The sequence below is a fragment of the Athene cunicularia genome (assembly GCF_003259725.1).
Source record: "Athene cunicularia isolate RWA chromosome 4 unlocalized genomic scaffold, athCun1 chr4_part2, whole genome shotgun sequence".
Classification (NCBI taxonomy): domain Eukaryota; kingdom Metazoa; phylum Chordata; class Aves; order Strigiformes; family Strigidae; genus Athene; species Athene cunicularia.
The window spans coordinates 32,922,738-32,940,189 of NW_020799099.1; the positions used below are offsets into that span (position 1 = coordinate 32,922,738).

Here is a 17,452-nt window from a genome sequence, read left to right on the forward strand (position 1 = left end):
CACCATGGGTAACTAGGAAAGCCTCTGTAGAGTCCTCTCCAAAAAATGGAAGGGCACTTTTAGGGTCACTTCTGTGGAATTGCTGCCACATCTTATGTAGAGCTGACATGAATTTTTAATATGTGAGTGATGATAACTTTATTGCATCTTCCACTCCTCGGTAGCATGCCTCCCACGGCCTGACCACACACCAGACAGTATTAATAAAGACATTAATATCTCTTTCTGTGCATTACCAGCTGTAGATGCAAATCCCTGCAAGGAGAGCTTTGCTTCTGCATCCCTGCACCAGGCATGTGGGTCCCCTCAAGGCCAGGCACCTCAGACCTGTGTTTCGGACACCAGCGCTGCAGCCCAGAATGGTCCATGGTCTCTCCCCACTACACAGCCTTGTCCCCAGGGCAAGGTAAGGCTGTCACAGTGACAGCATCAGGGATGGGGATGCCCAGCTTGCAGTCCCCAGGGTCCCTGCCCCGAGTCACCTCCCTAAAGGAGTGTGGCCCCAGCCAACCGGGGAGCAGCCCCAGGGGTGAGGGACCAAATCCCACTGGGTTCCAGGCAGGTGCGCCTATTTAGGAAAAGTGATGGCCCTCACATATGGGTTACAGCAGGTACCACGCTGTCCTCACGCTCCCGGAAAGGAAACCTGTGTTCAGCTCCCGATATAGGTCCAACTGCAAAATGAGTTTCTATTCCAGCAACAGCAAGCTGCTGGCTGCTGTACAAAACCGCCTCCGTGTGCCAAAGCCAGGCTGCAGCTGCCAGGGTGGCAGAAGGTGCTGCCTGCAGGGTGGGCACCTCTGGGACCCAAAGCCCTACAGCAGCGCCGGGGAGCCCTGCACGTGCTCGTGGATGTTGCAGCGGGGGGAACTTGAGAGCCCCATCATCCCCATCCCCAGGGGGTGCCCAAAGACGTCAGGGAACTGGCACAGACAAAGGCCCCTGGCACTGCCGGACCCTGAGTCTTGCTCCCACGGAGTGCACAGCCCTGCCCCATGTGCGTCAGCCCCCCTGGGCGCTTGGCCAAAGCTCTGTCTCCCTGATCCAAGGCGTTCTGGTACCTGTGGGACAGCATCCAACCGCAGGTCCCCTGGCCTGCGGGGAAAGGGCAGGTTTCCTCCTGGCTCTGAGACTGGCTCCCACCCGGGGCTGGCTGCTGATAGTTTAATCATTTCTGGTGCTAACGCAGCAGTCATGCCTGCTCCCAGGGGCAGGGTGGCAGGTGGGATGGGAGCTGCTGTCACCATCACCACAGTGAGTGGCTGCACCGGGCTGGCCACAGCAGTGGGAACCCCCCACATGGCATCTGTGTGGGCGACCAGCAATCCCACCAAAGCTAGAGGGGGGGCAGGAGGAGAGTACGTATGTTGTGTGCATCCTTGTAGCGCCTTCCCACAGCAAAGGTGGGCTCAAATGGACCTGTGCAAGCAGGGCAGGAAAAAATCCTTTTTTGTTTTTCTCTTTTTTAGCACTCTTCTATTTCACACTTGCACCAGGCTTAACTCAGGGAGGTTGAGGTTGAAACCCAAAAAGCAAGTGTCAGAGGCTGCGGCGTGGCAGCAGGTCTCAGCTTGTGCAGCACTGCTCCATGGTGCTGGTTGTGACCACAAATGGGGAAGGTTCAGGGTTATCACCTTTCCCTTTCTGCAGCCCTGCCAGCTTTCCCATGTCCATCACGGTGAGCACGCTACAACCCGCTGCACCCCCTCTTATCAATAACTGGGCTGGATGTGTGCCACGCTAAGATCTGCGCTAATCATCGAGCAATTTCGCCTTCAGAACAGATATTTATAAACTGTGCTTTCTGTTTATCCAGCCAGGTGGAACATTTGATAGCTGTCTTCCACCACAAACACATTTTTAGCTGGAAATTACTCCCCCTAGTTATCTGCGGGCACTGCCAGCCCTGACAAATGTCCCTGGGCAAGAGCTGATTGGCTCCACGTGCCCAGGGCCAACTTTAAATTTCAGCAAAGTGGGCACAGCCTCCAAGGTCTGCTGCTGAGACCTGCCTCCGACGGCAAAAGGTAATCTTCTTACCTAGTCTGCCTGCCCTGTCTCTCTCCTCAGCCCTTTGGCTCTGTCACCCCTGATCAGGGCATCTCCTGCTTTCACTCTGGGCAAGCCGCGGTGGGGATGGGGAGGTGGCCCAAGCTGTGACTCTGCGCATCTCTGCATCACGGTCTCTTGAGCCTGTGTTGCTTTGTACTCCTGATCCCTGTGTGTGAATTTAATTCCAGTGTTTTCTGTAGCAATGGCTGAAAGTAGCCCCCAGGCTGCACCTGGGAGCCCAAGCCAGGGTGGCCAGGTGAAATGAGAATTATTAGCCAACAGAGATATTGTCTCCTGTTGAAAACAGCTTGCAGGTTTCTTAATTCAGATTTATGAATGTATGGCTTAGCCTGCAGTGGTTTTCATGGTCATTTATTGCACCAAAGCTGCTTTGACAAAGTGATTAAGAAGCTTTAACACCTGGTATCAGCGTGCCCACTGGGTGCTGCTGGCCGCACACGTCCTCGCCTCACTGCTGTATGCACAAGGCATTGCCTGTGCGTCAAGGAGCACAGAGAGGCAGAGCGATGCTGAGGGCCACCACAAAAGTTGGCAAAAGCCAGCGTCGCTGGATAACCCCACCGCCATGGAGCCTTTGGGACAGCAGGAGCTTTTGAGACTGTTAGGGACTGCAAATGACTCTTTGCTTTGTGCCCCCCAGGAGCTGCCAAGATGCAAACAGCCCTCGTGTGCCTGTGTCTGTGCCTGCTCAGCACAGCCCTCTTGACACCCGTGAGTATGGCTCTCCCCAGCTTCCCAGCACACTGCCAGAAGCGTGGGGTGTGCCACCCAGTGCAGCCTGGCATGATTTCAGCAGCAGGAAAAGAGGGGTTGTACTTGCTTATAGCACCTCTGGGGCTTGGGGTGGTTTTGTGGTGCTGGTGCAGAGGTGAATCCAGCAGAAAAAAATATGTATTAGCAGTGAAGGCACCTGAGCTTGTCCCTTTAATTTTAGGGCATTGTGAAAGGGCTGGTCTGGGTCCCTGAAGGGAGGCACGGGGAGGATGCTCGCCTTCCCCACGTGGGTAACGGGGCCGGAGGGACGCCTGCAATCATCTCCCAGCTCTCCTCATGGGAAATTCCGACAGATGGAACGGAAACAAAAGGGCAAACTAAGATAAATATAATAGCAGCTGGTTTTGTCCTGAATAACTGTTACCCAGCATACAAAATACACAGCTAGAGTGAAAGTCTGCGCCTAGCAAAGGCTGGCTTTTCTGACAGGGTATGAAGGAGGGAAACCACATCTTCACTGAGGGCTGGGCCCCGGGCCGTGCTGTGTCCTTTATCTCCTGGGACAAGCTTGCACAACTGGGTCTGTCACAAGGCAGCATCAGGCAGGCAATAAAACAGAGCAGATTTGCTTTTCAGATGGGGGCACAGAAGAGAGCTGGTTAACACTCTGCTGCGTAACCGGGGCTGTAATCTAGCATTTGACGCTGAATAAGCCAGGAATATATAATACTCTGGGGTGTATTTCTGTCCCTTTCAGCTGGGTTTGATGTGCTTCAGTGGCTGATTTTGCTCACACTGGAGGGTCCTCCCCTCCACAGGGCCATCTCCTGCTCTGGCATATAGAGGATGCCCCGAAATGGCTTGGTGGGGTTCAGAGGATGCTCCCACCTCCGGGTCCCCCATCCCTGAGAGATGCACTGGCCACTACATCACAAAAGATGCCAGAAACAATCAGGGGAAGCCAGGAGCTTGCAAGCACATACAGAAACTTGGCTGTGAGGGTGCAGGCATTGCTGCTCAGTCGCCCAGTGAACACTGAGAATCACCACTGAGTTAACCAGCTCCAGGCTCCCAGTGCAGTCAGATCTCAGCTGTAAAATAGGAGCACTGTGGTGTGAGCAGTGGTGCCGTGTATTAAAACTGCTCTGCAATAAAAATATTCCACAGCAGAATCCAGTAAAAAGGGTATTTGCAGAGCAACAATATCCTATTAAAAGTAGCGTGTGGTGCAAGCATGATGTAGCAGAATTTGCAAAACTTTTCAGACCCTGGAAATGAGGTTTTAACCTTTCCTATTACTGCTTGCTTTAAGCTGGCTCTCCAGGCAGTGCCTGGGAATTTACTGGCTTACCAACACAGTTTTCCCACCCTTCCCTGGACACAGTGACATTCCCCATCATGCCACGGTGTAACTCTTCCCCTTGATTTCTGTGGATTTGGGATCTGCCCAGAGCTTTTGGCCTGGGAACAGCCCGAGGGGAGCCACAGGAAGGGAGGCAGGGAGAGGATGCTCGCCTTACCCACGTGGGTAACGGGGCCGGAGGGATGCCTGCAATCATCTCCCAGCTCTCCTCATGGGAAATTCCGACAGATGGAACGGAAAAAAAAAGGCTGACTAAGATAAATATAATTTTTGTCCTGCATAGCTATTGTCCAGCATACTAAATCACGCTGGGCAGGGCAGGCAGCTGGCAGTGGGCACTGGCAGCTGCCTGGACATCGGGCAGCATTTGACATGTCGGCTCTCACTTGTGTTTTACTGCCCACAGGTGCCACCACCGCTGCCTGGGAGAGCTGCTGGGAACTGTGTGGGACAGCACCGGGTATGTCCCACCCTGCCCCATTTGGACTCTGTGGGGTGCCCTGCACTGGGGGCACAGGGAGAAAGAGTTGCTTTTGGAGGAGACCCCCAGTGAGCTGTGGAAAAAGAAACTGGCAGTCCCTTTGCATCCGAGCAACCCTTACAAAGAGTAAGGGAGGGGAAAGGTGTGAGGTGCTCAGGGGAGGGAAGGGCTTCCACCCACAGGCTGCTCCTCTGCCTGTGCCCAGCCCCAGACCACAAATGCTTGGTGTACCCACAGGTGAGTTTGTAAATGTTCCAGGCCCAGCTACTACGGGGTCTTTTCAAAGTGTATTGGTGTAAAATACATCAGCAGCAAATTTCAGATGAGTAGTGTGGAAGTAAATGCCTGGTTCTGCCTATTGGAAGCCAGCTGCTGTCCTGCCAGTGCTTTGAACACCCTCAGTCCCATCGCCCATGTCTGATGGGACCATCAATGAAGTTGTTTATTCAAGCCATAAGCTATCTTGCAAAACAAAACCCCACAGATCCTGAAAGCATGCAAGGGCAGAAAGTGAGCCCAAGGGAAAACCAAACCCCAGAGCTCAGGAGGTGAGCACATGCATCCTGCCCAGGTCCCTGCCCGTGCTGGTGGCCAGGAGGTGGTGGGAAGTACCACCCTCCCTGAGGCCCCAGGGGATGCTGGTGGGACCCTCCTGCGGTGTCAGACATAGCAAGGGAAGCTCCTGTTATTGCATTTAATAAGAAAATTGTGGGGTTTGGTTATTTTCTTCCCCAACAGATACTGCTGAAAGGCTGCAATACCAAGCATGGCTTCTACATTTTCAAATATGTCTACAAGTTTTCAACGCGGAGGAACCAGACTCAGATAAAGGTAAGGAGGGAGCCAGGCGGGACCTTGGCTACAACACCCCGCGCTGCTGGCAGGCACTGGGGCTGGCCTTGACCTCTGCCTTGTGTGTACCACACAGAAGGAAGAGGCTGACAGCCAGACCACTGTCTCCGGCCACCGGCTGGGTGAGGACAATGTCCGGCAGGGGCCAACGGAGGACGGTGACAATGGCAGCACCGATGCAATGGAGAACAGGACCATCCTCAAGCCTGAAAATCACAGCACCCCAGGCGTCGCTGGGGGTGCTCACAGTCCTCGCCCGGGCACCGGCACGCGAGCGCGCAGTGGTGTTGGCGTCGTGGTTCCCACCCCGGCCAGCACAGAGGGCAGTGGTGACCTGGATTTGGTGGTTGAAGTCGATGGTGGCATTTCCATTCTTCCCCAGGGTGGACGCCCTGGCGAGGCCATGGCAGGGAATAGGTCTGGTGTCAGGAGTGATGACAGGGATGATGGTGCCCCCAGGGGGGTTCCAATGGAGGGGGCCATGACAACTGGGAGGGAGAGGGACACCACCACCACAGGGGCTGGGGATGAGGCCAGCGGCGAGGCCACCATCCCTGCCCAAGGGCAGGAGGGTGTTATGTGGGGCACAGGGATGGGAGGTGCCACTCTCGCCTCTGTCAGTGAGAAGATGGAGGATGTCCAAGTTGACGCCAAAGGTGTGGATGAATATGCTTACATCCCCGACTCGGGCAGTGTCACTGTCACCGGTGGGAATGTGGGCAGCACCAGCTTCACCCAAATCTCTCCAGACAAGGATGATGAAGTCAACATCTTCATTGGGAGGGCCAACATTCATGTGGGGGAGCAAGAAACCACGCAGGCCGGTGCCACCATTGGCAGTGAGGATGACAGCACCCTCACGGCGGGAACCAGCAGCCCCCTGCCCAGGTTGGGTGTCACTGCAGCACACAATAGCGATGACAATGATGGCATCCTTGCTGGCAGGCAGCCTGAAGGACTGGCCACCACAGCCTCCCTGAGCCATGGGGACAGCGTCACCAGCAGCCCTAGGGTTGGTCGTCCCACAGGAGATGATGAGGATGGTGCAACCACCATTGGTGATGGAGAAGGACTGGTGGCCCCTAGCCCCTGGAGGGTCTCTGGTGGTGACATTACTGTCCCCACAGGGGCTGGCATCCGTGGGAGTGGCGATGATGAGGCAAGAGGTGAGGGGAAGAGGTTCGAGGGGAGGCCCAGCGGCCTGGTTGTCACCACCCCCAGCCAGGAGGCTGAGGAGGAGGTTGCAGCTGCTCTCCCAGCTGGGGGGGCCAGCATCCACCTGGGCACCACTGTGGCCTCCCCCAGGGTGAGTGAGGGGGACTGCACCACAGCCCTGGGGACAGCCAGTGGCCACAAGGCAGGCAAGAGTGTTGTGGCAGGGAGAGGGGGGAGTGGGGAAATGGGGCCAGCCACCCCCCAGCCCCACAGGGAGGGACAGCCCAGGGTGGGGGAGAGGGTCCAGCTGGGCGGAGCAGGGCTGGACAAGACATTCAGAACAGACAAAGTGCCGTCCCCACATGGGAAAGCCAGCAGCCAGGCATCGAGCAGGGCTCCGACAAGGGCTGGTGGCCACGGTGGCGATGCTGGGGGCAGGTTGCATGCCACCGAAGCAGGGGGCAGCCCCTCTCCGCAGGCAGGGCAAGCTGGAGGTGGCGTGGCCATGGATAAAGGCCGGGAGCGAGGGCAAGGTGGCAAGGCCAGGGTAGCAGTGGTGGGGACTAGGGGTGGCCGCCTCTCTGGGCACCGTGGCAGGAGGCCAGGGACTGGGGCGCCAGGGGCATTTGCAGCTCTGGGCCACAGCAGGCAGATGGACCAGGTGAAGCGTGCGGATGAGCTCCACGTCCGTGAGCGGTCCTTTTACGCCCTTAGCGGGGCAGGAGGTGGCCCACACGGCCCCTACACTGGCCTCGGAAGCGCAGACAGCAGCAGCCAGTCCTCCGAGGGGGAGCAGGGCAGCCGCAGTGACAGTCGACAGATGGGACAGCAGCCTTCAGAGTGGGGAGCCCCAGGGCACCCCCACAGCCGCTGGGCCCTCTGAGAGGCTGCCTGGTATCCACCCCGGTGGGCTCCAGTGGTGGAGTTGGGGGGGGTCCCACATGTCATCCCTCCCCCAGCATCCCCGCTGTGGGGGCTGCTCTTGCCTGGGTGAGGGGCACCCTGCACATTCCTGGGGGTCACGCAGTGCTTCGCAGTCCAGTAGGCAAAAATCACTGGTTCGTGCAACCCTGCTGTTAATTTGAGGGGGGCTGCATCTGGCACTGTGATGGCAACGCATGGATTTGCTGTGCTAGACAGCTATGTAACAGCAGTCGTGCTACACAGCATAGGGTAGCATTGTTCATGCACTGATGCGAAGCGAGTCAATAAACGGTGAGAAAAAGCCTCTGTCCTTGTGGTTTCACTTCCAGCCTAATAGAGAAATAAAGGCATTTCTGCACCTAAGGCCCTGCTAACTTTGGTGTTTGCAGCAGGACTTCAGGCAGCTGCTTTGCCATGAGCAGTGTGCTGCAGGGGGTCTGGTCCCCAGGCACAGGGGATTTTCTGGTCCCAGTGCAATCCTGGCACAGCCATCACCTCTGGCTGGCTGCAATTTGGCCAACTGGCCCTGCACATCCCTCCCTTGGTGTATCAAACCCCACCGGCTCCTGCTCAGGGCCACCCACCTCCCCAGGAAGTTTGTCCTTGCTTGGAAGCTCCACAAAGCATCACTCGCCTCGGCTTGTCCACCTCCCACAGCAAGAAATCCCCAGTACGTTGCCGGGGCACTTGTTGGGCGCACTGGACTTCCAGCAGCACCATACCGCCCCAGCCGTGCTGCTGCCATTCCCACCGCTGGCCTCTGCACGTGAGCTTTGACACGCCGGAGTCGTGCCACCAGCTGTGCCTGGAGTTAATCACTGTGTATGCAATTGCAGGTTGCTTTTTCTGCCCGAGAAGCTGCTAAAATGGGCCTGCCGAAGCAAACAGCACAGCGGGAGCGGCGTTGAGCCTCGTGGAGAGGGGTGCCACCCTCAGCATGTGCAGGAGGGAGACGGGGTGGGAGCATCTATGATGTCAGTGATGTATCTGCAGCACGTCTGCTCCCCTGCCCTCCACACGGCCGCCCGCAGGGAAGGCACAGGTCCCATTGCGGGCCACTGAAGTCAGGGTAAAGTCAATTCTTAGGGATGGTGCATGGGCAATTGATTCTGGGACCACCAGGACAAAGAAAACACTGTGTATCTCATTGGTGCGATCAGTAGCACGAGCTGTCAGGGCTCTGCCTCGCTAGAGCTTGTGCTCTCCAGCTGAAAGGATCAAAAATCGCCCATGCCCACTACACCCCACGCCAGAGCATCAGGCTGTTGGTGCCAGCATTGTGGGACACAGAAGTTTAAGCAGCCTCAGGCAGGGATTTGCCTGCACCTTCCCAGGCGTTGACAGCTGTCCTATCCCGCTCAGACGAGGGACACAAGTGACTCAGATTCATAAATCCCTAATGGAGTAGGCAATGGTGAGACAAGTCTCAAAGTCCAGACATTTATTAACTTCCCACAATGTACTGATTGGACACACAATAATTGGCTAAGTATATAACAAGTTGTGGCAAGCAGTACAGTATGCCTTGCATTGCTTAATGGTGGTAAAGGGGAAAAAGGAAAGGAGGGAGATGGAGGGAATAGAGGAAAAGAGATCACCGGTCTGGGTTCCTGTGTTAATCCCGCCAGTGAGGCTTCCAGGAGGCAGCCGTCGTCTTCCCTTCGCTGCACTCTCCAAACCACCCCTTGTCCTTGCCCCCTTTGATTTATACCCACTTTACTTGGGTCCGTCTCTTGGGTCGACCCACATACCTACGTATCCCATGGATGGGGAGGGGTAAGGTGTTTCATGGGATGATGCAATTAGCATGATCTTGCTAGTCTTCGTTAGCATATTGAGGGGTGATAACTTTAACATGCATTTCATGGATAACGAAGCAAAGGTGATTCACTGGACAGATGCCCCTTGGAACTTGCCCAGGTGCCCCAGAGCAGAACCGTCCTGTCTCCACAGGGCTGCCCCCCCCAGCTGCATCCTGTGTTATTGGGGCAGCCTCATCAGCTTCAACCTCCACACTATCCACCCTGGGACTATAAAATCACAGAATCATTCAGGTTGGAAAAGACCCTTGGGATCATCAAGTCCAACCCTCAGCCTGACTACAAAGTTCTCCCCTACACCACATTCCCCCACAGCTCATCCAAACGACCCCTAAACACACCCAGGGATGGGGACTCCACCCCTCCCTGGGCAGCCTATTCCACTCTCTGACTACTCCTGTGAAAATTTTTTTCCTAATGTCCAGTCTGACCCTCCCCTGTTGCAGTTTAAAGCCATTCCCCCTTGTTCTGTCAGTAATCCCCTGTAAGAAGAGCCCAGCACCTTTCAGGGTGTCCTTTCAGGGAGCTGCAGAGAGTGATGAGGTCTCCCCTCAGCCTCCTCCTCCTCACACTGAACAGCCCCAGCTCCTTCCCTGGCTCCTCACAGGATTTATTCTCCAGGCCCTTCCCCAGCCTCGTTGCCCTCCTCTGCCCTCGCTCCAGCCACTCGAGATCTCTCTCATATTGAGGTGCCCAGAACTGGACACAACACTCCAGGTGTGGCCTCACCAGTGCAGAGCACAGGGGGACTGTCACCTCCCTACTTCTGCTGGTCACACTATTCCTAATACAAGCCAGGATGCCGTTGGCTTTCTTGGCCACCCAGGCACACTGCTGGCTCATGTTCAGCTGCTTGTAAATTAGAACCCCCAGATCCTTTTCTTCCAGACATCTCCAGCCACACCTGCCCAAGCCTGTAGCCATGCAGGGGGTTGTTGTGGCCCAAGTGCAGGACCTGGCACTTGGCCTTGTTGAAGCTCATCCCATTAACGTTGGCCACTGATCCAATCTATCCAGGTGTCTCTGAAGTGCCTCCCTATCTTCATGCAGATCGACATTCCTGCTTAACTTGGTGTCATCTGAGAATCTGCTGTGATGATACACTTATGTCCTTATCAAGATCATCAATAAAAATAAAGATGTTGAACAGAAATGGTCCCAGCATGGAGCCCTGAGGTCACCACTTGTCACCGGCCACCAGCTGGATTTAGCTCCACTGACCACCCCTCTCTGGGATTGTCCATCCAGCCAGTGTTTGACCCAGCAGACCGTTCGCTCACCCAGGCCATGGACAGCCAGTTTTTCTGTGAGAATTCTATGGGAAACTGTGTCGAATGCTTTTCAAAAATCCAGGTAGACAATATCCACAGCCTTTCCCTTGTCCAATAATCGGGTCATTTTGCCATAGAAGGAGATAGTTTTGTTACTTGTGAGTGTTTGAGTCATTCCTTAGCTCAGAGGGCCTCCACTCCTCCTGCTAACTTTTATCTCTTTCTCAGGTTGTTTTTCTCAGTCTGTGTTTCTTGCAGGCCTGTTTTTCATCTCTCACAACAGCATCCACAAAAACCCCAAAGGCTCAGGGACCTCCTGTGCTGGCCCACCCAGTTCACAGCAGAAGGGGCCATGGGGCTGCTGGCAGCCTGGGCTGGGTGACCTGTCCCAGAATTGCTACACCCCAAGTCTGATGGAGATGGGCAATGCTCCATGGAGCTCAGGATTGGCATACACTATTACCTGGGAAATAAAGGATGTAATTTTGGGGTCTCGCCACTGCAGGGCTGTGAATGGTGGGTTTGCAGCCCCATGAGGACCCCAGAGTGGTGCCCAGATGCCTCCAGCCCCAGTCCTGGCTGCATCCTTGTCCACACCATGAAGCAACATCCTTAAGCAAGGCCTGGGCACCACCTAGTGGAATAAGAAGCTTTTTGCTGAGAATGTTTTGTGCCTGTTGAATGGTGCCCAGCTCTACCTGGTGCCGGGAAGAGCATTGCTGACCTCTTGCCCCTCTGCTGCCCTGAGCTCCTGGGGACCCCTGCCTAAGCAGCAAGGTCAGGTATAGAACTGGCTAGTTCAGGTATAAATGGCATACCTTTATAAAACAGTACTACCTCCTTGCACAGCTGCTGTTAAAGCACCTGGAATTTTCATGTGGTGACTCTGGCTCTACATCCTGGGGTACACAGCATCTTGGGATACTCACCCTGAGCCTTCTCCTCAACCCCACTGAGGTGCCTGGTTATGCTCTTCCAAAATTCACTTGGCAAACAGCACAAGTAGCCACTAAACAGACAAACTGCCAGTTTCCCCATGAAAGGGTTTTCCTAGAGTATCGGGGCAAAGCAGGGAGCTTATTTTTCCTTGCAGTGAAGGCTGGGCTGATGTGCACTGGCAGGGTAGGAGCTGGCAGGGTGGCTTGCTGCCACCTCTCACACCTCAACACCCACAGCAAGCTTTACATCTGGGCTAGAGGTGGCTGCCAGGTCTGGGAAGTGTTCCTCTGTCACTCTTTGTTCTTTGGAACTGCTGAGCTGTGTATTTTGGGGAAAACTCATTTAGACCTTTAATATATATGCATTTACTTCCTGTTCCCATGTGTTGTTCTTTTACTGAAGGGCAGCAGTGATTTATTAGCAAGCATTTCTTAATGTGGGGACAGTAGAGGCTGTTGCTGAAGTCCTTTAGGGTCACTCATCCCACCCTGTAAGGGAGTGAACCCAAGTGAAGCATGATATGTACACTAGAGTACCTTCCGGCCATACAGAAGCAGAAAGAAACTGTCCCTAGAAATCCCAGCTTCCCTTATAAATACTAATTATGAGGATGTGGCTGGGCAAGTATGGATGGTTGTTTATTCAGGTAAATGTCATGCTTAGAGGAGCAACATCTGCTATTGTGGGCTATCACCAATTTCTGGAGCCTAAAAGTGAGGTGCAGAGGGTTTTCTGTGGCAGTGGAAACCCCTCGGATTCTGCAAAAGTGGATTTCTGTTAATGTTGCTTTTGCACATGGGCCAGTGTGTGCAGCAGTACTGAAAAAAGCTGGTGTTGGGTGAAAAGGGGGTCAGGTCCCCCCTGAGTCAAGTGAGACAGGTGAGGGTTAGCTGTGAACCCTAACTGGGGACTGCCACAGCAGACCAGCTGGGCAAGGCTCCTTTCCCCAAAGCACACCCAGCTGCAAAGGTTTTTTCACGCTGTGAGCTGCTCCTTGTCCTAGACACTGGTACCGGCCCCTTTGCCCAGGGAGCTGCGGGTGCTAAGACCCCCAAGGTGAGCATCCCCTGCTCCTGGATGAGGGGCTGCTAGCACTGTAGCAACACCAGCAGCGAGGTGTGAGCAGGGCCGAGTCTTCCTGGGTTTGCTGAGCAGAGAGGAACAAAGGCCCAGCCTGCCCTGCCTTGCCTTTCTTGAGCTCTCCTGCCTAGGACTGGCTTTTACCTGGGCAGGTCAGGGACTGGGAACCTGGCTGACTTTGCTCTATGGAGAGGACGGGGAACAACAAAAAAAACACTAAACCTTTGCTATGTGTCTTAAAACTGGTTCTCTTTGTAATTATTCTTTGTAGCTTTATGCCTTGTGGCTGCATCAGGGATTATATGATGCAGCGAGCTGTATGCTGCAGCTTGCGCTTGGGTATCTGCAGACTTGCAGGCACCTCGCAGACATCCTCGGCTCCCCAGGGCACGCTGAGTAAATTATCTCACCTCGCTGTCCCAGTCTGTAACTGGTCTCAGTCACCTCCCAGTGCTTTGTTAATCTGGTGGTGACCATGCTGTCACCTAGGTACTTGGGAACCTGTTGCCCTGGATCCGTAGGTCTAGAGGACTTTGAGCCCTTGGACAAATAGTGGGGTTTGGGGGCTTTGGAAAATGGCTATTAATATTCAGCCTGTTTCAGCTCTTAGAGGATACAGAGGCATTTTCATAAAGGGAAGGGCTTTTACCTGCTTTGTCTAACTTCTATAGCCCCGCTGAAGTGAGATTTAAACCATGCCTTCTCTTGGGGAAAAAGTGTTTTTTCTCTAATAAGGAGGGTAGAAAAATTCAGGCTTTTGTGAAATTGTAAAAAGCTAGCAGAGGCTTTGATATGTGCCTCCGGGTACTGATATCAAGTTCCTCAGCCTTTAGGGGATATTTCCATTTTGGGAGCATTTTTTCCACCACTTTGCTCACCTTGCTACTGCTCACAATCCTTGGACCAGTCCACTTCAAAACTTGGAAATACTCCCGTAGATTTCGAAGTGTGCTGATGCAGCTCAGTGAAGGGCTGTAGCTTGTGGACTGGGGTACGCAGGGTGGCTGTGTGAAGCTGCAGAGTCTGGAAACACTGGAAAGGTGTTTTCTTCTGTGGTGATAATTGAGGTCCCCCAGGTGGGATGATGGGTGTGCTCTCTGGATGGAAAGCCACAGCACAAGGGCAGAAAATCTGCTGTTGTCTTGGTTATTTTAGAGCTTGCAGCAGCTGTGGACAAGCCTTCCCATGCAAACCAGCATTTCACCTCTTGGTAGATGAGCTGGTGAAGCCTGCTGTCCACAGGTCCTCCATGGACGGCTGCTTTACACCCCCCTCCCATCAAAAACCTGATCCAAGGACAATTTCTGGGCATGAAAAATACACATTTAAGGAAACCCGGAGGGATGGCAGTCCTACTTGGCTTGCTTTGTAAATAAACACTGGGGGTGTGTAATGCGATAGCATGTATACTTGGCTCCTGCTGGACTGTTTCTCTATAATGTGTTGTTTTGGTGTGTGTTCTGGATCAGAAATCTGTAGGCTTGTTTTTGTACCAGCAATTCAACCGCTAAACTGCTTAACCTTCTCCGCAGTCAGCGCCTCGGAAAAGCCAAACGCAAGCAACTCAGACTGTATGAAAACATGAGCTTCAGACTGGCCTGAAAGCCAAAAGAAAGCTGTAATTTACTGGAAGGGAAGGTCCTCTTCAAATTTACAGAAAAGAGAATATATAGAAATCTAACAAAAGCATGTAATGATTGTCTGGCAGAGACCAGGGGATGCTGCTGCGGGAAGCGATGATGTGGACCAGCCATCACATGTTAAACACAGCTTGTTTTGTTCAGGTCATCCTTGCCAAGGAGCATGTCTTCCTACTACTACAACTGCAGAGATGCAGTTAAAAAGGCAAAAGCTTAGCTTGAATTAGAATTGGCCAGAGATGTCAAAAGCTACAAGAAACGGTTCTTCAGGTATATAAGCAACAAGCAGAAACAGAAGGAAAATATCAGCTCACTGTTCAACAGGAGGGGTGAATTAGTCACCAACAACGCTGAAAAGGCAGAGGTTCTCAACACTTTCTTCACCTCCATCTTTCCCAGCACTGTTTGCCCCAGGCCTTGGGAACAAAAATCCAGGTTGATGCAAACACAGACCCACTGTCAGTGATGGAGGAGTTGGTATGTGAACTATTACAGGAGCTTGACCCCTACAAATTGATGGGCTCTGACAATATCTACCCGAGGCGAGGGTGTTAACAGAGCTGGCTGATGTTGTTTCAAGGCCGCTCTCCATCATCTTTGAGAAGTTATGGAGATCAGGGGACATCCCAGAAGACTGGAAGAAGACTAATGTCACCCCATCTACAAGAAGGGTTTAAAGGAGGATCCAGGAAATTACAGGCCCATCAGTCTTACTTCAGTCCCTGGGAAAGTTATAGAAGGAATCCTCCTGGGGGCTATCGCATGAATGATATGTGATGAAGCATGTGATTGGGAAAAGCCAGCATGGATTCACCAAGGGCAAACTGTGCCGTACAAACCTGATCACTTCTATGACAAAGCAACCCGCTTGGTTGATGTGGGCGGGCAGTGGACATTGTCTACCTGGATTTCTCCAAGGCTTTTGATACAGTTGGCCACAGCCTCCTCCTACAGAAACTGGTGTGTTATGGTGTAGACAAGGGGTCTGTGCAGTGGGCGGGTAACTGGCTGCCAGGCCCCACCCAGAGGGTGGTGGAAAATGGCTCCTTTTCAAACTGGCAACATGTCACAAGTGGGATCCCCTAGGGATTAATATTGGGCCCAACTCTGTTTAATTCCTCCGTAAGTGATCTGGATGATGGGATCAAGTATTCCCTGATGAAGTTTGCTGATGATACCAAACTGAGTCAGGAGGTGGACACTTGCAAAGGGAGAGCCACCCTGCAGGAAGACCTGGATAGTCTGGAAGAGTGGGCTAATAAGAACCTTATGACGTACAACAAAGACAAAAGTAAGGTCTTGCACCCAGGAAAGCATAATCCGGGAGTGCAGCACAGGCTGGGATCTACCTGGCTGGGGAACAGCTCTGTGGAAAGGGACCTGGAGGGGACAAGAAGATCAACATGAGCGAACAGTGAGCTGCTGCGGCAAAGCCAAGGGGATGCTGGGCTGCATCAAGAAGGGCATCTCCATCAGAGATAAAGAAGTTGTTATCCCACTCTACTCAGCGCTCGTCAGGCCACACCTGGAATCCTGTGTTCAGTTTTGGTCTCCACTACACAAAACAGCTGTGGCCAGGCTGGAGAGGGCCCAGAGAAGGGCCACAAATATGACCAAAGGACTGGGCAGCCTGTCAGGTGAGGACAGGCTGAGAGAACTGGGTTTGTTCAGCCTTGAGAAAAGAAGGCTTGGAGCAGAACTCATCACCACGTGCCAGTATTTAAAGGGTGGCTACAAAGATGGAGACTCCCTTTTTACAAGGAGTCACTTGGAAAAGATGAGGAGTGGTGGGTCAAGTTACTCCTGGGGACATTCCAGCTGGATAGAAGAGGAAAATTTTTCAGAATGAGAACAACCAGCCATTGGAATAATCTCCCCAGGGAAGTGGTGGGTTCCCCAATACTGGGCACTTTTGAGATTCGGCTGGAGAGGGTGCTGGCCCATCTGGTCTTAGATGGTGCTTTTGCCAAGGAGGGTTGGACCAGATGATCCTTGAGGTCCCCTCCAACCTGGGATTCTATGGTTCTACTATATTTCTGTTGGCTGCCTTACCCCACCTGTAGCCAAAAGTTATAGACAGAGGAGTTAGTGTCGCTGACTGCAGCATATTGCATTGACATGCCTGCAGCCACTGCTTCTTGCATTAAACACCTGACTTCTGTCTGAGATGTAGAGCAAACTTTAGGAATATATATATATTAAATATATATATGGTTTTTAGTTGCAATGTTAACTCTTGGAGGCCAAAGATTTAGCAGTGCAAAGAAGCACTGTAAAAAGCATCTTGCTCATCTGAAAGTGAATCGCAGAATCATCTCGCTTGGAAAAGACCTTGAAGGTCATCTAGTTCAACCATTAACCTAACACTGACAGTTCCCAACTACACCATATCCCTAAGTGCTATGAAGAGGGGCTTGAATCTGTAGGCTAGAAATAGACTTGGCTGAAAAAGGGAGGCTTGTGCTCGAGCAGGATCAGTCATGTATCTGAGGAACACCCTGGCTTTTGACTCTTCCCTGTTTATTTTCTATTAAGGCAGCTGAATGTAATGGCAACACTGCTGGGTCATGAGCAAAGCAGAGCTGAGCTGCCTGCCTGCAGGCAGGTGAGAGCAGCTGGTGGCCCCCAGGAGGGCTGGCAGGAAGTCTCACGGCCCCAAGTGCCTGTGGAAGAAATGAGGTGACACTCCAGCACAGGGTGGGGGGTAGTGGCATGTGTGGAAAACATCTTGGGAGAAATTGGGTGAAATAGTTGCTGTTGGCAGTGTGTTTGAGTGGAATCCTGCTGACAGTGCACACTGTATGTGCCAGAGATAGCAGGGCCACTTTTAGGTAAGCTATAGAAATTCAGAGCCCTGTGTGAACACCAGAATTTGTGACACAAACAGCAGTTAAGTTTACGCTCTACATTTTTTATGTAGATCACGCCAAGCTCTGAGTCAGAGCTTGCAAGTTGATTTCCTGAGGATAATATACAATTAAGTGATTGGGCTCATGAAAGCAACACTGATGCAGGAGTATAGACCTGCCCCAGCAGGGACCATGGCCACAGGCTTGGGCAGAAGGCCGTGTACTGCTGGTGAGGACAGGGTGGCTCAGGGCCATGGTCCTTCCCTTTGCTTTAGCACTGCCTCTGACTAA

The 17,452-nt window shown here is 53.1% G+C and overlaps 2 protein-coding genes across 2 annotated transcripts in view; both read left to right on the forward strand.

Moving 5' to 3' along the window:
* LOC113479585 (AF4/FMR2 family member 1-like) overlaps positions 1-17,452 on the forward strand; it is a 320,468-nt gene that overhangs the window by 135,862 nt on the left and 167,154 nt on the right. The gene's annotated exons all lie outside the window — the stretch shown is intronic.
* Positions 1,958-7,918, forward strand: MEPE (matrix extracellular phosphoglycoprotein). The gene is made up of 5 exons (XM_026847732.1): positions 1,958-2,027; positions 2,714-2,784; positions 4,557-4,610; positions 5,370-5,462; positions 5,560-7,918. The coding sequence occupies exons 2-5, from the start codon at positions 2,725-2,727 to the stop codon at positions 7,519-7,521; spliced, it is 2,169 nt and encodes a 722-aa protein (XP_026703533.1). The 5' UTR covers positions 1,958-2,027; positions 2,714-2,724; the 3' UTR covers positions 7,522-7,918.

What these genes read in the sequence shown, in the direction of transcription:
- MEPE (XM_026847732.1), top strand. Translation starts at nt 2,725, where the DNA reads ATGCAAACAGCCCTCGTGTGCCTGTGTCTGTGCCTGCTCAGCACAGCC. An exon ending in ACTGTGTGGGACAGCACCGG is followed by an intron (nt 4,611 to 5,369) that starts GTATGTCCCACC and finishes CTTCCCCAACAG; the next exon opens with ATACTGCTGAAAGGCTGCAA. An exon ending in GGAACCAGACTCAGATAAAG is followed by an intron (nt 5,463 to 5,559) that starts GTAAGGAGGGAG and finishes TGTACCACACAG; the next exon opens with AAGGAAGAGGCTGACAGCCA.